Consider the following 18,423-nt stretch of genomic DNA (forward strand, 5'->3'; position numbering starts at 1 on the left):
ACAGAACAGTTTATTTATGTCCATGAAATAATAAACTAATAAACTAAACTAAAATAGACTACACTTAAAGTTTCAACATGAAATATATTCTTCAACAATATTTACTGCAGGTCTGCTGTCAACCCATTTGTCCTTTAAAGGAAAAACAGTTTTAAGAAGAAGACATGTCCGTTGTGAGCTTTAATGCAGTTTCTAGGTAACAGCCCAACAGAATTATTTACCAATTCAACATGATCTGAGAAAGTTCACTGAGAAAACATCTGTGCAAAGAAACACAAATACACGTAAATCAAGTGTAGTAATATGGAAACCCTTTTAAATCCTCCTTTTTGATTACTCTTTAGACAACACTATCGTAATTTGTAATATTACAAAATCTAATATTGAATCATTTGATTCTAGTCAGGGGCCTATAATTAAAATAAGACAATATCAAGGTAAGGATATTTAATACAAGCAGTTCATATGTTTATTACAAATGTTTCTTATTAAATATACAATATATACAATGGTTGCCATTCATTCCATTATATCTTCATTGATCAGGCGTGCTTCTGATGCACCTGCACTTGTCAAGAAATGTCAAGGATGACTGTGCTGCTCACAGTCTGCTGTTTGCTGTGATTGGCAGGAGAGATGTTGTGTTGCCTTGTTAAAATGACTGACAGCTGGGAAACAGAGGCCATGTTTACATTCTCGAAAAGAAAGATGCATTTTCTTTGTACTTCAGCCTTATAATGTTATATGCCAACGGTAAAGTGAAATACATTTCGAGGTATTTTTGGGGCTTCAAAGTAAAAGACCCTCCCACTGTTTTTAGTGACTCAAACTTAAAACAACCTTTTTTACCGTTGAATAATCTGTGCTACTTCATTTAACCTTCGCCAAGCTACGAGTCCAAGAATATACCCACAGTGCTTTAAGATTATACACGTAACCACACCAACCTCCTGCTCTGCTTGACTTAATATGTCCATCATTATACCATGACTGACTGCTCTGTAACAGGTATCAGAATCAGAAATACTTTATTAATCCCAAAGTCGAGAGTAGAGCGTAGAGCAACTTTAATGGCAACTAATTGACCTCCTTTGTCCTCAAAAAGTTTGAACTTTAAAGGTCCCATATTATTCTTTTTCTGCTTTTTTGTGTTCTTTTTGGAAATTAGCAAACTGCTATAATCTGGTACGAAGCATCTTTTCTCTGTGAGATTAATGTTATTGTTGGTACATGGTCACTGACAACTAAACAAATAAACTAAACTAAACTTTAGTGTGTTGTGCATGTTGAGGCACATCTATTTGCAAAATTTCAAACTCGGAAAAGCAGCTTCTCTTAAGTCCTCCTGTTAGCAGTCGCTGCATGAAACGCTCAGTCCCTAGCCACCCTCATTGAAAATTGAAGTGGGATATCACACTGCGATGATGTCACTGATCCAAGCCCATTGGCTCATTGTAGCAAGCACAAGCTCATACTGCTGCTCAGAGCAGCAGTTTGCATTCCCAATATGGTAAAAGGGGCGTAACATTTCCTGGAAACATGCGGAACAACTCACCAATTACAACAGAGATAATCGGACAACCAATCAGATCAGAATTAGTAATTGTGAATGTACTTTAGTATGCACATACATTAGATATGTGAACCAAAAAGGGCACAATATGGGAATATGTTCTCATCAGCACATTCTCCTACAGAAGAAAGTTTCTAAAATTTCACAAAAAAAATTCCTGAAGCCTTTAACCTTCAGAAATCCAGCAAAGAAGGGCACACACACACACACACACACACACACACACACACACACACACACACACACACACACACACACACACACACACACACACACACACACACACACACACACACACACACACACACACACACACACACACACACACACACCTTATAGTGAAACAACAAATCAAGACTATAAACATGATAAAGTGATTGTGCTTGATGAATTAATGCTGACTTTCGAGGATAATTATTGTAAACTGACATCTGAATTTAAAATGTAATAAAGGCTCTGAATATTAAGTTTCAGTTTCAATCTGCTCATTAAAATAAATGCAAATTCCTGGAAAGATAGTAAGACATAACATATCATTGTCAATGTGGGAAATGGCCCAAATGAAGAAAATGCAAATGAGGAAATTCAATCACATTTTTAAATTGTCTTTGTAACATTTTTTACAAAGTTTAAAAAAAAATCTTAAATGTTAACTTGCATCATTTCAATATCATTAATATAATGCAAATACTGTGTGTTGTTGTTGTGTAATTGTGATTCGGTTTTATTTCAGTTAAGGTCTTTTGTAATCAACATGTCCATTAGTACACACACACACACACACACACACACACACACACACACACACACACACACACACACACACACACACACACACACACACACACACACACACACACACACACACACACACACACACACACACACACACACACACACACACACACACACACACACACACACACACACACACAGCTAATCCTCACATATTAAATATAAAGTGTAACGTTGATCTCACCACTGGGCTCTCCATGATGCCTTTGAGGAAGATGAGGTCCAGGTCGTTGGCAGTCGTGGAGCTTGTGCTGTCACTCAGTGTGTCCAGGGCCTGATGCATGGCTGTAAACACACGCACAGAAACAGAAAGAAAAGAGTTTATTTCACTATATCCCTCTCCATATGCTGCAGTTACTCATGGTAAAAAACATATTGAGAGAGAGAGAGAGAGAGAGAGAGAGACAGAGAGAGACAGAGACAGAGAGAGAGAGAGAGAGAGAGAGACAGAGACAAAGACAGAGACAGAGAGAGAGAGAGACAGAGAGAGAGAGAGACAGAGACAAAGACAGAGACAGAGACAGAGAGAGAGAGAGAGAGAGAGAGAGACAGAGACAAAGACAGAGAGAGAGAGAGACAGAGAGAGAGAGAGAGAGAGAGACAGAGACAAAGACAGAGACAGAGAGAGAGAGAGAGAGACAGAGACAAAGACAGAGACAGAGAGAGAGAGAGAGAGAGAGAGAGAGCACATTGACAGGAGTTGGTACAATACGCGTGAATGCAAGGAGGCAGGAGGGAAGTGAAAGGGAGGGTGGAGGGAGGAGAGGGTGTCAGAACTAGCCTTCATCCTTCTCCCTTGCAATTTCACCTCCGTCACTCACCCCTCCTTTTGAGTGACAGCATCTTTCTCCCATGACCTCCCTCTCCCCTCTACACACACGTGTACAAAAACACATGGCAGTTAAACAGCTGCTGGTGTTGCTCAGAACATTAAAATGTTTATCGAGATCAAAATCATAATCATATGGAGTGGGAGAATGGTTCTCGACACCGAGACATGGGCTGGCTGTGGCTCAGTGTGTGTATAATCATTCGTCTCTCCTCGTAGAGGTCTCGGAAGGTCGGGAGTTCAATACCCAGCTCCTGCAGCCACATGTCCAATGTGTCCTTGGGCAACAGACTTGACTCCAAGTTTCTCCCGCTGGTTCGCCAACAACGTATGAATGTGTATAAATGAAGCAAATTACTTCTGATGGTCAATTTACATAGCAGCCTCTGCCATCAGGGTGTGAATGGGCGACATGCAGTATTAAAGCGCTCTGAGTCGTCAGAACTATACAAACTCAGTCCATTTACCAATTACATAAAAAGGTTAAGAGGCAGTTCTTTATTGTTTTATCTTGGTAATGGTAGAGCTGCTCCAATTAAAATGCACTCTGACGGAAGGAAAAATGTGGATCAGAATATCTTCAGCTCATGAGGCCCCATAGACATGACGTGCACAAGCCTTGTCCTCACCAGGTAAAACTTCAGACATGACTCAACAGGACTACATATCAAAGAGCTGATGCAAAGTGAAGTCAGCAAGTCGATTAAACTTTGGATTGACCCGCGGGGACAATTAACGTTTTTTGAATTGAATTGAAGACCAGGGAAGGTTCATTCTAGCATTAAACCATCGCCAATGACGTTATAATATGACGCATTAAGACATCACCTCCCAGCAGGCATAAATCACAGCAGCAGACGTGACTGTCAGAGGAGTGGGCATTTTTATTCACAGGGAACATTTGTCTGCTGTAATTCACTCAACGAGCCTTTGTTTTCCAAGCTAAAAATACAACACTGGCTTTTAATTTTCTCTGGCAGATTGGTGCTCCATCAAGGATCCATCGTGCACAAAACACGTCACAGCGCTCACTTCCTAATAAGGGCATAACAGAGTATAAAGACATGATTGGTCCAATATAAGAGGGCAGATAATCATTTCTTTCTCACAATAAAACAATATTAAACTGGAGGGAAAACTAAAAGAACTCTGCGCAGGATTTGCATTTTAAAGTGACAGTTATAAAAACGTTGTGTTTGCTTTATCCTGTGCATTCCATTCAGCTGAGCTTCACTGTAAGAGCCAAGTTATACTTAGAAATAACGAGTCCCATGTGCATGAAGTTGGTCCAGTCCCAGTGTTAAAGTTAGCCATGCATTCATGGTAATCAATTACACAAAAGCCAATAAATATTAAGAGATCATAGTCATGCCAGCAGCTCATTGAAGTCATTCTAAATCACAGCAGTGTTTTTAGCTAAATACAAACATCTTGGCTACAAGATAAAGGAAATACTTAAATGTTGTTTAGTTCAGTATACTGTATAGTTAGTGTTTAGGTTTAGTTATGTTTAGTTTTAGTTAAAACAACCAGGATGTTAGTTCAGTTTAGTCTTGGTTTATCCTTATCTAGATAATAACATTTAATTTAAAAATGAAGGGTTCCCTTTTTATCCAAATCCTGGAAAAAGTCATTAACCAACAAACTCAATTCAGTTCATTTGGACGGTGCAATTGTAAAACGTTCTCATTTTGGTGCCGCCTTTGGGAGGGTCAACCCAACCTGCTCATCAACAAGCTTGAACGTTGAGCAGGCATTCAGAGGCGAGCTCTAAATCTATTCAAGTCATTATAAGTTAAATAGTCAGCCAAGGACAACATATTTTACTCCTCGACTGCCCTTATCTGTGGGGTTACTAAAGGCTCAGTTCTATTTCCCCTTCTGTTTTCTGGACTGGATGCTCTTTTAATTATCACCTTTTGTAGGTTCACTGTTTTACAGTTGACATGCAAATACATCTCTTTTAAATCCTACTCGTCTACTTCAAAGAAAAACTTCTTAAAACTTAATGGACAATCAACTAAGGTGGACCTTTTTCCCCCCCCCAGCTTAATGTGTAAAAATCTAACAAATAAAGAGACTAACCAACTCTATGACCCCTAGCCAACTTAAATGCCTGTGATATTGTTGCTGTGGAATAAGTTTATGATCCAGCAGCTGGAGTTAACAGCAGCACATGGTGTGTGTTTTATGAGTTTTAGGATGCTGTTTTTTTTTGTGCTCCAATTCCTCAGCAGATGGAGCTCTATTCTGTTAGGATGCTAAAACAGAAGTGATGAGGTAATAGATATTTTCAGACTGAAGGGAAAACTATTTTGGTCTTCTTTTATGGTGTTTAAGTTGTATCAGTAAATCTTGAAGACAAGAATTTATACTCCTCGTCGCTTCAATACGGAGAAAAAGATTAGAAGACAGAGAAGGCCAGGGGAAGATGACCACGATGATAACAGTCCTTCCGCCTTCTGTCTGAATGATTTGATAAGTAAATCAAATAAATAATTACACAAATCTTCCGCAGTGAAGTCTTGTCTTCTATTTTCCCTTGAACAGCAGCTCTGCTCCAGCAGGAGAGTTGCCAGATTTGAGCCTGGCAGAGAATATCACAGCAGCAGGCTCGGCTTACAGGTCCTGCATAATTCTCTTTAATCACTGCAACTGTACACCGGTGTTGTTGCCACATCGGCACTTTTCCCAATGTTAGCTTGTCTGTACGTGTACCAAACCAAACAAAGCAAGACTGAGGTGAAAATGTTGCGTCTCTTCAGCACCTCATGAGCAGCGCAAACTCTGCTAGAGGATTGAGCTGGGTTCATTTATAAAGTGAAGAGGGCGGAGACAGCGCGCAGCAGGACAGACAGCAGCCGGGACCAAAACCCAAACCGGAGCAACCGGGGAACTGGGTGTTTGCAAAGACTCAGGCTCTACATTTCCCCGATGAAAGACTTGAGGAAAGAAAAGAGACAGGGCATTGTTAATTAATTAAAAAAATAATAATTATATTAAAAAATATAATGTATAAAATATAATATATATAAAATAGATAAAAAATAATTATGATAATGCAAAAAAAACGTATCAAATGATGATTATCAAATCATAAGATTTGAACAATTTTAATAAAAGTCATAATTATAAGATTAAAGGGCATATGAATTGAAATGTCATATTATGAAAATAACTTATTTTCAATAAAAACGTTTTATTCAAATCTTCTCTTAAGTATATTCATTTGATTAGTCGTGCACTACAATTTTGTAATGTCATGAAATTTGAATTCTTTATTGGGGACCTCAAGCAGATATGAGATTAAAATGTGATTATCAGATTAATTACAAATCCTGTAATTTATTAGATTAATTTTTTTAATCGCCTGACAGCTCTACTATTTATATAAACTTAGAGGAAAACTTTCCCTCTCTCCTTTTGCTATAGCCCAAATCGGACCTTTCAATCCTTATAAATTTAAAGGTGCGCGCAATGCATCAGGGAAAAAGGAGCTGCCTGGACTCACACATGGATGTTCTCTGATGTGGTCATTGCTTGGAAGAAAAAGAAGGATCATGAAAGGTGTAAAAGACACAGGAGAACAATGGCCATTTTTCCAACATCGTGTGCCAGGGGTCCTTTATAATTCATGCGGATTATTAAACATCCTACTTGTCCTCCTTCATGGACCTTTGTGCCCTTCTGCTATTATATAGAGATAAATAGCGTCGCTTCCCGTGTTTTCACTTGAAAACAAGAAGAGTCCTGCAGGTCAAAAGGTCACATACTAAAGAGGTAATCACCATCTTCAGATTCAACATAGATTTGTAAACTCTACTCTGAGGTCTGGATTTTAGTATGGGAAGTATTCCGACTTCTGTTTGAGTCATATTGATCAATCAGGTATCAGCAGCCTTGATTTATGCAGGAAAAAACGTCTCTATGCAAAACAAAGCAGGTGAGCAATCCGCTGTAATGACAATGCAGTGATCTGAAAACAGATTTCTGGATTCAAGAGTTGCTAACAATCCATTCGACAAAACAAATTTTAACTTGAGCGAGCAATCTGACGCTGAAGCCAATCACCTTTTAAATCTCCTGACTCCCTGAAATGCATCAGAAAGGATCCCTCTGACCTCAATTCAACAAACAAGCGTTTAGAAAATTGTCTTCTTCTCCCATCTTAAGCACAGACCTGGAAAAGCTTGGATTTTTACTTTTACAAACCTGCATCACAATGTTGTTTTGGCAAACTTAAGACCTGTTTAATTCAAGTGAATCACAAGGAAACTGTTTTTTTTCCCAACTCAGACCGCTGAAGTAAGCCAGAGGCAAGTCTGTACGTGACTAACTTTTCATAGTGAAGCCGAGACTCACCAGAGAAGACTAACAGCTTTTACTTCAGGGGATTTAATAAACTAAGGAATGACTGTTATTTCACATCTCTGCTTTCATTTTTATCTGAACACAGTCACTCCTCAATTTGCCAATAGGACTTGTTCAGCACATGGAGGAAGTCTTTGCTGGAAGTCATTTAACACTTAGTGCCTGCTAAATGGAAATTACAAAGAAGTTGGGAAATCTTTCCCATGAGGCATAGCTTATTGGTTCCTAGATATCACATGAAGGGGTCTTAAGTCCAGCTTCAGGTATATTGGTTATTGCTGTTACACAATTCTATTTTGGAAATAGCTTTCTTTTTTATGGACTATGTTATCCTTTCTATAAATCGCAATACTGCAAATCCAGGATTAAATGTCTTTCTCTTTTTTTAATTAACAGAACGTTTTTTTGCTCATGTCTCATATTAGCTTCAAAGTTAAATGAAGACATTTGTGTAATAATAAACTCTGTTTTTTTCCACCCTCTGTGCCGCTACAGGTGAGAACTCAGGCGAAAGTCATTTCTCGCTCCAGTGATTCTAAATCCTCTTTACAGCAGACGGAAACTTGATACCATTAGAGGACTCCATTTAGCAGATGAGGGTTTCAGAGCACAGAAAAAGGGGCAAAGAAAGCCAGAACTAGCTACTGTACATGGTCGTCATGTTCTCTTCGGAAACCTGCTCTTTCAGTGAAATGCTGAAAGACGTTAAGCCCTTTAATACATACTTCTTTTTTTCTTGGATGTGGGGATTTAAGAGGAGAGTAGATGAAAACATGTAGACAAAAAAAGTTCTCCAGAGACTGAGACTGTGCACACAACTGACAATGTGATTCATTTTGGCTTTATTCAGATCAGTGAGAAAAGCTTCAGGTAAAATCTAAGTAATATTAGAGCACTGTGTTGGCCTCTTGCACCGCCTCTCAACAAAGATAACAGCTTCCTTGACACTATGGCAGCAGAGGACATGTTTTATAATTTAAACTCCAATTAAGGATGCTTTTGTCTCGGAAAGTTTCATCTGAGAGCATCTTCACCTCTAAGAAGAGCAACAATTAAAGTGAATGTCACAGAGGCAGACACACAATCTGGGCGGCTTTTGTGTGTGGTCGGAGCTACGCAGTGGAACGTGAACCTCTCAGACAGCAGATTGTTCGGTTGCCACGGAGCAGCGATTAGGGACATGGAGAAGAGGGAGAAGATGGAGCTGAGGGAGCTGAGGGGGGCGGGGGCATGGAGAACAACATGTGGGGGATGTGTTTTTATTTGTACATTCACACTGGGTTTTTAAACTCAGGGGACAGCATCCAAGCTAACTCGTTCTATTTCGAATAGCTGGAAGTAGAAATGTATTTAGGAAGATAAACCTTTAGATAAACAAATCATTTTGAACACCGACACAGGTTTACCAAGAAAAATCATTCAGGTAAAATCAAAACAAATAAACAGGTCATAGGCAGGATATAAAGCAGCACATTACTTGTTTGTTTTGGTTTTCACAAGCTCCACAGGTGGAGCTCAGTCGCTGCTAGCTGTGTCTGTTGTTTCACGCTGAACGGTATCTAACGGGAGGGTTTTTCACTGAAAACAGATCACGGCTCTGAGCGAATATAACACAAGTGAGTGAAGTGAGACTTAACCGAAGCAATAATGTTACATGCTGAAAATTACTGCTTAGCTCCTTGAAGAAAAGAAAAGCTGCAGATTTAGGTGATCATTCTCCGAAGCTTTTCCACAACCAAGTAATTCTTTCATAGCATGAAATAAGTTCTCTAATATGATATATCAACAGAATAGCATCGTTTAAAAAAAAAAAAAAAATTAGTATGCAATAGATTTATTTTCGTCCTAGAATAATACTCACGGCTGATGCAACCATTGAGAGTTGTTGACTCCTCGTTCCCCTGCAGCACGCTGTGTGCTCCTCTCATGCAATCATCTAGATTCTTAGACAATAAATGTGTAGTTTGGAAGTCAGACGCTGTCTGGATACTCATTGATGCTATTTTAAAATCAAATCCCTTTATTCTCGTTGATGTGCTTAGTCACTGCATCTTGTTTGCTCTCTCCTCAAATTTCATTTCACAACACACTTCTGTTCTTTGCATTACCCCACATTTGACTTTAATCAACTGACACATTCAGAAAATCTGAATGACAACTTGTGTTAAACAAGATGAGCAAGAGTATCACCTAAGAGAAAAAGAGAGAATAAAACATCAAACAAAAAAAAATAAAAAAATCAACCAGTTAAAAAGCAACAAAGATGAAGCTTTAATATAAAGGAAGGACAGCAGGAAAAAAACAGACACACATCACAGCCTCATCATTAAGTTATGGCTGAATCCGTCAAACTCGTGAAGTCCATAAAAAGTAACTAGATGCTCAGACTTATTCGAGTGTTGTGAGTGACAGTTTGAGCGTTTATTAGCTGAAACATCTGTGATGCCAAACTGACTCGGGAGTCTCAATCAGTTTCTGTTGTTTACAATGATCAGTGCACAAAGCAGTGAACATTTTGAGGAGCATCATTAAGAAAAGCAAGTCTCTGAATCATCTTGGCTAAACCCTGCTTCATGTCACTTGTCAGAATGATAATGTCCCCCCCCCAAAAAAGACCTGCAGGGTGCATGCAAAGTTTAAGGTCAGTGTGAAGCTTTTCAGTGTGCACACTGATTCTGCTGTACTAACACCGGCTTGGTACTGTGAAAACACAAACGGATTTCGGGTCGGTCTTCTCATCAAACACTCATTGGTATTCTCATTGTTTCATGGTCACGCTGTTGGAAGTTACCACTGCCTTATTTCACTGCCGCACTATTAAAACTACCGAAAGGAACATATTGAAAACTATTTCAGATTGCCAAAGTCACCTCTATGTAATAAAATACTCTCGGGCCTTGACAGACTTTATTAAATACTTTAAGGTTGCTGTTAGATTTGATTCGGCTCCCTGCTCTCCAGCAAATATAATTACTATCAATCCCTCAGGTAGAGGAACATGAATGTCTTAGAGATAATACTGAATGGAGGAAATTCCCTTGTGTACCCTCAGAACTGAAAAATCATTTATAACTGAGTTGTGTTATTAAGTTGATCTTATTGTGTAAAGGGATTTTTTTCCATGTTGATGTCCTTGCAGAGTGCAACTGGTCAGATAATGTACAGAACACAAGAATTAACACAAGTGAATATAGCTCTGTTTGATGGACTCAATATAACTGATGCTGTTGCAAAGAGCATCACTGAAACAATGAGCAGGCTCATCCTGACAAGTGAACATTGTGTGAAGCATGTGTGGGCAGGTCCACTGTGTGATGTGTAATGTGCTCGTGTGGTTAATCTGTGTGTGTGTGTGTGTGTGTGTGTGTGTGTGTACTTTCAATCAAGCAGCTTTCCCCATCGAGTTAGTACTGTATAATGTATAATGCAGAAAACAGCATTTCTATATATATTGGACAGATGAAAATTTGAGAATACAGTAAGACAGGTAAGACTATAATTTAGATATTGTGATCCAATGCAGCCCCACAGGTGTTTCAGCTTGTGAATCCTCTGTTCAGGTTAGGGATTGTTGAAGCTGATCACAATGCAGCTTTTTATTTGAAACAGTCTAAACAAACTGCCTTCTTAGTGGGATAGGGTTTTTTTTTTAATTAAGTAACACACACACGTGGGTCCTTTTATTGATCGTAATTCCAATGTATGGGTATTTTTTCTTTAATACTATATGTAAAAAACTTATAGTAAAAAAATCACTTCTTTGGCACTTCCTGATTTTGTCTTTTAATCAACTGCAATCAAACTAAAAAGCTATGATTCACTGATTTTCTGACTTGGTTGCTCAGATTTGCGATCCAAAGGATGAGAAAGAAGGGTTTGCAGAGCCGGTCTTTAGCCTATTAAAGAGTTCAAACCCCAACCAAACCAAGTAAATAAAGCAAAAATATCAAAAATAAATAAATAAATAAATAACATATAAGAAGCAATTACAATGTATAATACAATGTTTTAAAATTTAAAGGATTTAGGAAACAAGTAAAACATGTGTAATGAGAGAGCTGTGCTGAATATAAATATAAATCTACTCAAGAGTGAAGAGTAAAGAGAATAAAAGTTCGGTGGGTGTTAACGTAACACATACGAACAGTTTCAGCCTACACATTACGATGAGGTTTCTGACTGCGAGGCTGCATTGCAGGTACATTGTAACCATAAATGGTTTGATTCTGGTCCTAAATTATCTGTAATTCTGTCATTAAAGATGCTGAGACTTTGTCAAAATTTATTGGTAAATACTTTCTAGCTGCTCTGAGGCACATTTAAGCTAGCATGCTACTCCTGGCAGAAAACCAACAGGTGTAATCTTCACTCCAGTTGTCTCGAGATAAAAAAAACACAACCCATGTTGAATGAGTCTCTCAAAACATTTTCTCATCAAGACATGTTAAACCTTCTGAGGTTTAACAGAAGCTTCAAATCTTTTCTCTGAGATCACTTGATGCAGTATCCGCTTCTGGAAAACAGGTTCATAAAAATAATGTGTCACAGTGAATGATGGGCCATAATTCTATATATTATAATGATGGCATTTTTTTAGATTAAATTGAAATCATATCTGTTTGGTCTCTCCTTGTGCGTGTTGCAGCCTGATTTGTAAATCTGTAGTCTGAGCCTAATAGGATCAATAAAGCTAACAGCAGTGTGAGAGTGAGCGCCAATCATCTACAGAGTGTTCACACCCACACAGCCCTGAGAGAAATGCTATCAGCCAACACAGTTTAAAACACTCTACTGTGGATGTGGGTGTACCAGGGATTTTCATGGGCCATTAATACATCTCCAAATCTAAAAGATGTCAGAAATCCAGAACCTGTTGATCCTTAGCTTTCACTGTTTTGGTTCTATTATAGTAGTAGTATTAGTATTAGTGGACCCTCCTCCAAACAAGGTCCCCTCATTATTAAGGTAACTTTTGGAAGGACAAATACAGCACATAAAGGTTTATTCATTATTTACTGCATATTTAATCAAGAAACAGCGATGCACAACTTAACCTTTTCTTCAGATAACTTGTCAAGGCTATCCGTTGTTATGGTAAAATGGTGGTATGCCCTCGAAATTGTAAGCGATGTAGTAAATATGGTATCAATTTCTTTATGTTATTATGTTAGACTTTCAAGGTTTAAAATGAAAAATCAATTACATCCTTGTGTCCTTGTGTTTCATTTGTTGTTACTGATATTACCACCAAAGCTGGAAGAAAAAAAAAAGAAAAAAGGTTTCCACTAAACCACGGAAAATCCATTAATAGCAGCATCCACATTTCATTCTAAAAAGACTGAATAAAAACTGTAGAATAATGAGTTTGTGTTCCAGCAGCAGCTGTAGTTTTGCATTGTGTGGATGCTGTCAGACTATGTTACGCTCCAATTCTTCAGCAGATGGAGCTCTACTCTGTTAGGATGCTAACTTACATCCTACTTAAATTTGCCAAAGTTGAAAGTTAGAACAGTGTCCATAACTGTCTCATAAAATGGAAACATTTCCAGAAATAAACTGTGACCCCCGACCGCCTCTCTCTTTGGTGGCCAATGAGAGGGATGCCAATTAAGCCACCACAGAGCCATGACGATGCTAGTTCCAAAGTGGCATAACACGGACGCAGGCTGGATCCCCTTATTAGCCGGCTGAAGGTCACCACTGGAGACAACACTTGGGATATTTGTTGACATTTTGTAAATGGACAGTAGCTCCAATTACATCCCACACAGACTTTTTTTGGAGAGAGACATTTTTAACTGAGTTTTTCAGGAGTAAACTAACAGGAAAAAGTTGATCATAGTTGCGGCCAAACATTTCAACTTTGATTGGATGTATGTTCTCCCTGCAGCAGTTAATGAAAAAGCAAACAAAGTGCGGTCGGGGTGTGATAGGGATGAAATAATTGCCAGTGTCAGCGCATTATCTGAAACGCTCAGCCGTACTGAATTAAATTGTCCCATTCTGTTGAAACCTGGCGATTATCTTCGACAGCGTAATCCTACCAGCATGCTCCACTCAATGATCCATCATGTGTGTTTGAACACTGCTTCATTAGAACAGAATATTCCTCTGATAGTAAGAGGGGTTAGGTGGGGAGTGTGTGTGTAGAGAGGGAGAGAGAGGTGAAAGTGAGAGAAATATTTGAAGGTTGTGAGTCTGACACTTGCAAGCGTGCTGTCTCTAATCTGAACACTGCTGCATATGAATGACCCCCTACCTACTCCCCATGAATGCACAATGCACAGGAGGTCTCTCTATCCTTATCCTCTCCTCTTTCTCCCTCTCTCTCTCTCTCTCTCTCTCTCTCATATGAACTGCTAGACGGGATGCAAACGCTTTGACAGAAAATGTGATTCATCATGACTGTCACCCATGTCTTGTCAGGCTGCGTTACACAGCAGCTATCTCACAACATGCTGCACTACATGACATGCAGGAGACAGTCAATGATGTAATGATTCTTGTAACGCTGACTTATTAAACAAGACAACATCAAATAGGTGCACACAAGTGCATCGGCGTGGTACATAAATAGATATGGACTCACTCTCAGAAGATATTACTGTAGTATGCAACCACATGTAATATTAATGAACTTCCATGAAATATGGATAGGATGTATGGTGCTTCCCACTCCACGCTGTTATAGCAAACATTATCCCAAGATCATCACTGAACCGCAAATACTTCCTTTTCCACTGGGTGTTTCAAGCATCACGCGTTGGCATTTTTTGTTCTCTTTACTATCTTTAAGTGCATTCTTCTCGGTATAGGCTAAGGATTTTTAAAATTAAAATCACATAACCAAAAATGTTGGCATGTTTGCATTGCACTTTCCTATCTTTATTCCTCACTGTCTGCTCGTCTTGCCTCAGATTCCTGCAGATCACACGCTGCCCAGGGACCTAATCTGTCTCTGCTCATCTTCATCACACTCTAGAGGTTTGGACCAGCGCGTCGGGAGCAGGTGCAATGCGAATTTATAACGCCAACTAGCCCTCAACCTGCTGCCGGCATGTGCATAAGCATATTGGCACCTTCTCATTTTGCAAAGACAAAAAAAAAAACACACACACAGCTGGAGAACTCATCTGTTTTACAAACCAACCTGCATCCCTCACGCACCCATCAGGGAGGGACTCTCGTGTTCTTACCTTCTCCCCCCAGCTTGATTTCCAGGCCCTCCAGGGAGTTGGTCGAGTCTCCCTCCTCCAGGGAAAGTCTTCTAAACATGCCGCCCGCCATGGTAAATAACCCCTCTGTACAGTAACACACCCAGTACTGTATCTGAAGGAGACTGAGGGACCTCCCTTTTCTCTCTCCCTGATTCCCTCCTCTTACTGCCAAAGCAGCTCCTCGCTCTCTCCTCCCTCTTCACCTGCTCTTGACGTGAATGTGTATAAGCTCTGCCTGGCTGAGCGGCTCCTCCTCGCGCATGAATGAATGGAGATGAGAGAGGGTGGTGTGTGCATGAGCAAAGGGGAAGTGGGGGAGGTTGAGTGGAGCGGGAAAAAGAGGGAGGGAAGTATGATGCTCTCACTAGGAGGAGGGAGGAGAGGGAGGCATGGTGCTTTTTTTCCTTTGGGCTTTCCCTGCAGGGGTTAAGTCAGTGAAAGGAGAAGCAGAAGGTTGGCTTGTTGGAAGAAGGATTGGTCAAGGAGGAGGTGCAAAAAGAGCTGACACATAGAAGTGATAACCGTCTGTTCCTGATGTCACAGACACAGGCACCAACCCCAGCAGCCTCGCTATGGATGCAAAGTGTGTTATTTAGATGTTTATGTTTGTGTGCCCCGTTTATAAAAACAAACAGAAATGCTTATATGACTTCACAATAGGAGAATATCTTGTGTTCAGAATCAAACCTGACCCCTCTTTTACCCTTCTCAAAGCCTGCAGAAATACCCTGAAAATGCTATTTTATATATCTGGAAATAGGACATGAATAGATTTGGCAAAACATTTACTGTGTGTTACAAAAAATGCCAGTCATCCAGCCTCGGCCCCTCGGTTAGTGTACAAATCAAACCTGACTGACAGTCCATTAGGGAAAAAAAGAAACTCCACGCACATTTGAACTCTCCCATGAACTGATTTTTCTCCCTCTGTTCTGCCGCTGCCTGATGCAATTTATGACAAGACCACAAAATACTATTAAGCTTGTGAGTTCTAGATTTGGACATCTATTAACAAACACACTGAAGCTCTTAATTTCCCAGACATCTGGCCCAAGGCTTTTCAATCTTTTATTAGTCTGGATTGAGCGCTCGCAGCTATGAGAGAGGAGGAAATGCATGTAAGGATGGCTGTGCGCCATGATCGAGTTTAATACTGGCACCTTTTTTTGGCATTCATACCAGGAAACATAATTCTACTGCTGTCACAGTGCGACATTTTTTACTTTGATAACAGCCCCAAGTTATATATCTAAAAATTATCGGTGGTAAAAAGCCAGAAAAAGAGAGCATCAATCTGAGTCCAAATGTGATCTGGATTCAAGAAGTGATGTGGAAACTTTTGCAGGAGGGTATAAATCATTTTTATTGTTATTTTAGGGGATAAACAGTGACATTCTTTGATTGTGGGATTAGTCTTTTGGCCTGTGGTTCAGTTTTAAATATGAAGCTTTGTTTGGAAAGGTCGCTATTATTTTGAGTCATTACACTGCAGTCTGTTTTCTTTTGTATTACCAAAAACTGTCATGAGAATAATAACCTGATCAAAATGTGATCAAAACAATCAGCCTTCAAATAAATGGGAATAATTGTGGAAAAGGTTAAAATGTAGAATAACAATGTTAATGCCAAGAAGGGCTACGTAGTGAATCCTATAGAGCTGAATCGATTCTTCGAATAACTCGAATAATTCGATTACAAATTTTTTTTTTTTGCGTCATCAAAACTTTGGTATGAGTATAAGACACGTTTAATGCAGCTGCAGCTACCTGCTCCTCTCTATGACACACACACACACGCACACGCGAGCGCGGCGTGCCCCTTTTAACTTTTAGTCAGCACACAGTTGATCCGTGATCCATACGACCCAGTCGGGAACACGTGATCCGGTCAAACGGTCGGATTTTCTCCGTTCACTCTCTCCGTGTTTGCAGCTAACATAACGATAGCAACGTCCTCACAGTCTCTGTCATAGACACGTCTATGGTCTCTGTAGTCTGTGAGCGCGCTGAATGCACGCGCTGCAGGAGCAGACAGAGATACACTTATAATAATAAACAGGCTGATTATATAAAATGTCTGATGTCTTCAAAGCTAAATCAAGACAGAACTTGTTTGTGGAATAATAATTTAGCAAATATATATTTAAAGTTTCTCAATTTCCTTATCTGACATAATGATTGATTCTGTGATTGATTCAACAGAACATAATGCTTTCTCAATTAAATGTACTGTAACAGATGTGTAGGCTACACAAAACACTATTTGCTATTTCAGCCATTAAAACGTGTTTGGCCTGTATTTTTCATCTACCTGCCGCCTTGACCAGTGAATCAGAAAGTGAATTTGGGACCCTGTCAGTAATATGGTGAGCATCATCAGCAGCTGTAGAGCAGAGGTGGTTGGCTGTAACAAGCAGGCGTTTCCATGGTAACTGCAAAGAAGCAGGTTTGTAGGGACGACCCAAGACGAGTGAAACCTTAATTAAGCAAAAGTATGATTTATTCGATTACTTGATTAATCGACGGGATATTCGATAGAATACTCGATTACTAAAATATTCGATAGCTGCAGCTCTAGAATCCTAATTTTATCATCACCGTGATGAAAAAACAACATTTCTAAACAAACATATATTCTATGTTAACAATCACTGCTGTCTCCCTCTGCATGTATTCATCATCACTTTTCGATGGACTTCTGATGATTTTTACTTTCACACAAATGTTGACTCAGTCTGCTATTTCCTGCTACCTTAAGGCTACATGAACACAAAAACTATCCAATGAAAACGGCCTCAGTTTTTGGTTGCGTTTCAAAAAATGTCAAGGTTCAGGTGACGTTTTCCAAACCTATTGATAATTAACAACCTACGTGCACGCAGATCTTCAACATCGGCTAATAAGGCGGCAGTGTACTTGCCAGGCCAGGAGATGTCATGCGACTTTGAAATGAAACACAAACATGGACACGTACTTTTCTTTCCCCAGAGATGTCGTGGGTAAAAATGTTCAAATCGCACTTTACTTTGTGCTGATCAAATGATGGTGCATTGGTCAAGTCAACAGAGCGAGGAACACAAGCAGCACTCAGGAGACAGCCATTGCTGTTGTTGTCCACCTACTCGTGCATGGCTATTGACTTTAAAGTGTGACACATTTCTGATTTGTTGAGTATGTGCAGGGAGAATGCTTACTTTGTGTTGTAAAAAAAACAACTTCCTTCCCATTACATTTGTTGATTCTACAATTGTAAGCACAAACTATAAAAAGGACGATCCAGGACCTGCAGTGATTTTTTTTTTTTTTTTTTTTGATTGCCCGCTCCCGCACGCAGCAACGGTAAAACCGCCTGCACCCTCTGAGATTTTTGTTGAGTCCTCTGGGATCTGCACCCAGCGCACCCCTGGAGTTACTGCAATGCAAGATACTCAAACGGTGATTGTCTTCAATGATTGTCAATCAATAAGTAGACACTTGCTTAACACATACAAAGGGGGCTGATATGTGTACGCATGTGCTCATGTGCATTGGTTAAACCAGCCACTAGTGCATATTTAACGTGCATGTGTGTCGAGTGGAGGGCGGCAGATAATACAAGAGCTAATCCTCGGAGGCATGACTGATCTGGCTGGAGTTTTA

At 39.6% G+C, this 18,423-nt stretch overlaps 1 protein-coding gene across 2 annotated transcripts in view; it reads right to left on the reverse strand.

Annotated features, from left to right (window-relative positions):
* The window catches only part of mpp2b (MAGUK p55 scaffold protein 2b), a 46,939-nt gene that overhangs the window by 17,247 nt on the left and 11,269 nt on the right, over positions 1-18,423 (reverse strand). Inside the window, exons 1-2 of one of the 2 annotated variants that reach the window (XM_079333879.1) lie at positions 14,765-14,963; positions 2,553-2,653 (exon numbers count right to left, since the gene is read on the reverse strand). In XM_079333879.1, coding sequence (XP_079190005.1) covers positions 2,553-2,653; positions 14,765-14,855 — 192 coding nt within the window. In that variant the 5' untranslated portion in view covers positions 14,856-14,963. Of the gene's footprint in view, positions 1-2,552; positions 2,654-14,764; positions 14,964-18,423 lie in introns of those variants that run through there. The other variant, XM_079333880.1, reaches the window with a different exon arrangement.

Source organism: Symphodus melops (assembly GCF_947650265.1).
Source record: "Symphodus melops genome assembly, chromosome: 21".
Lineage (NCBI taxonomy): Eukaryota > Metazoa > Chordata > Actinopteri > Labriformes > Labridae > Symphodus > Symphodus melops.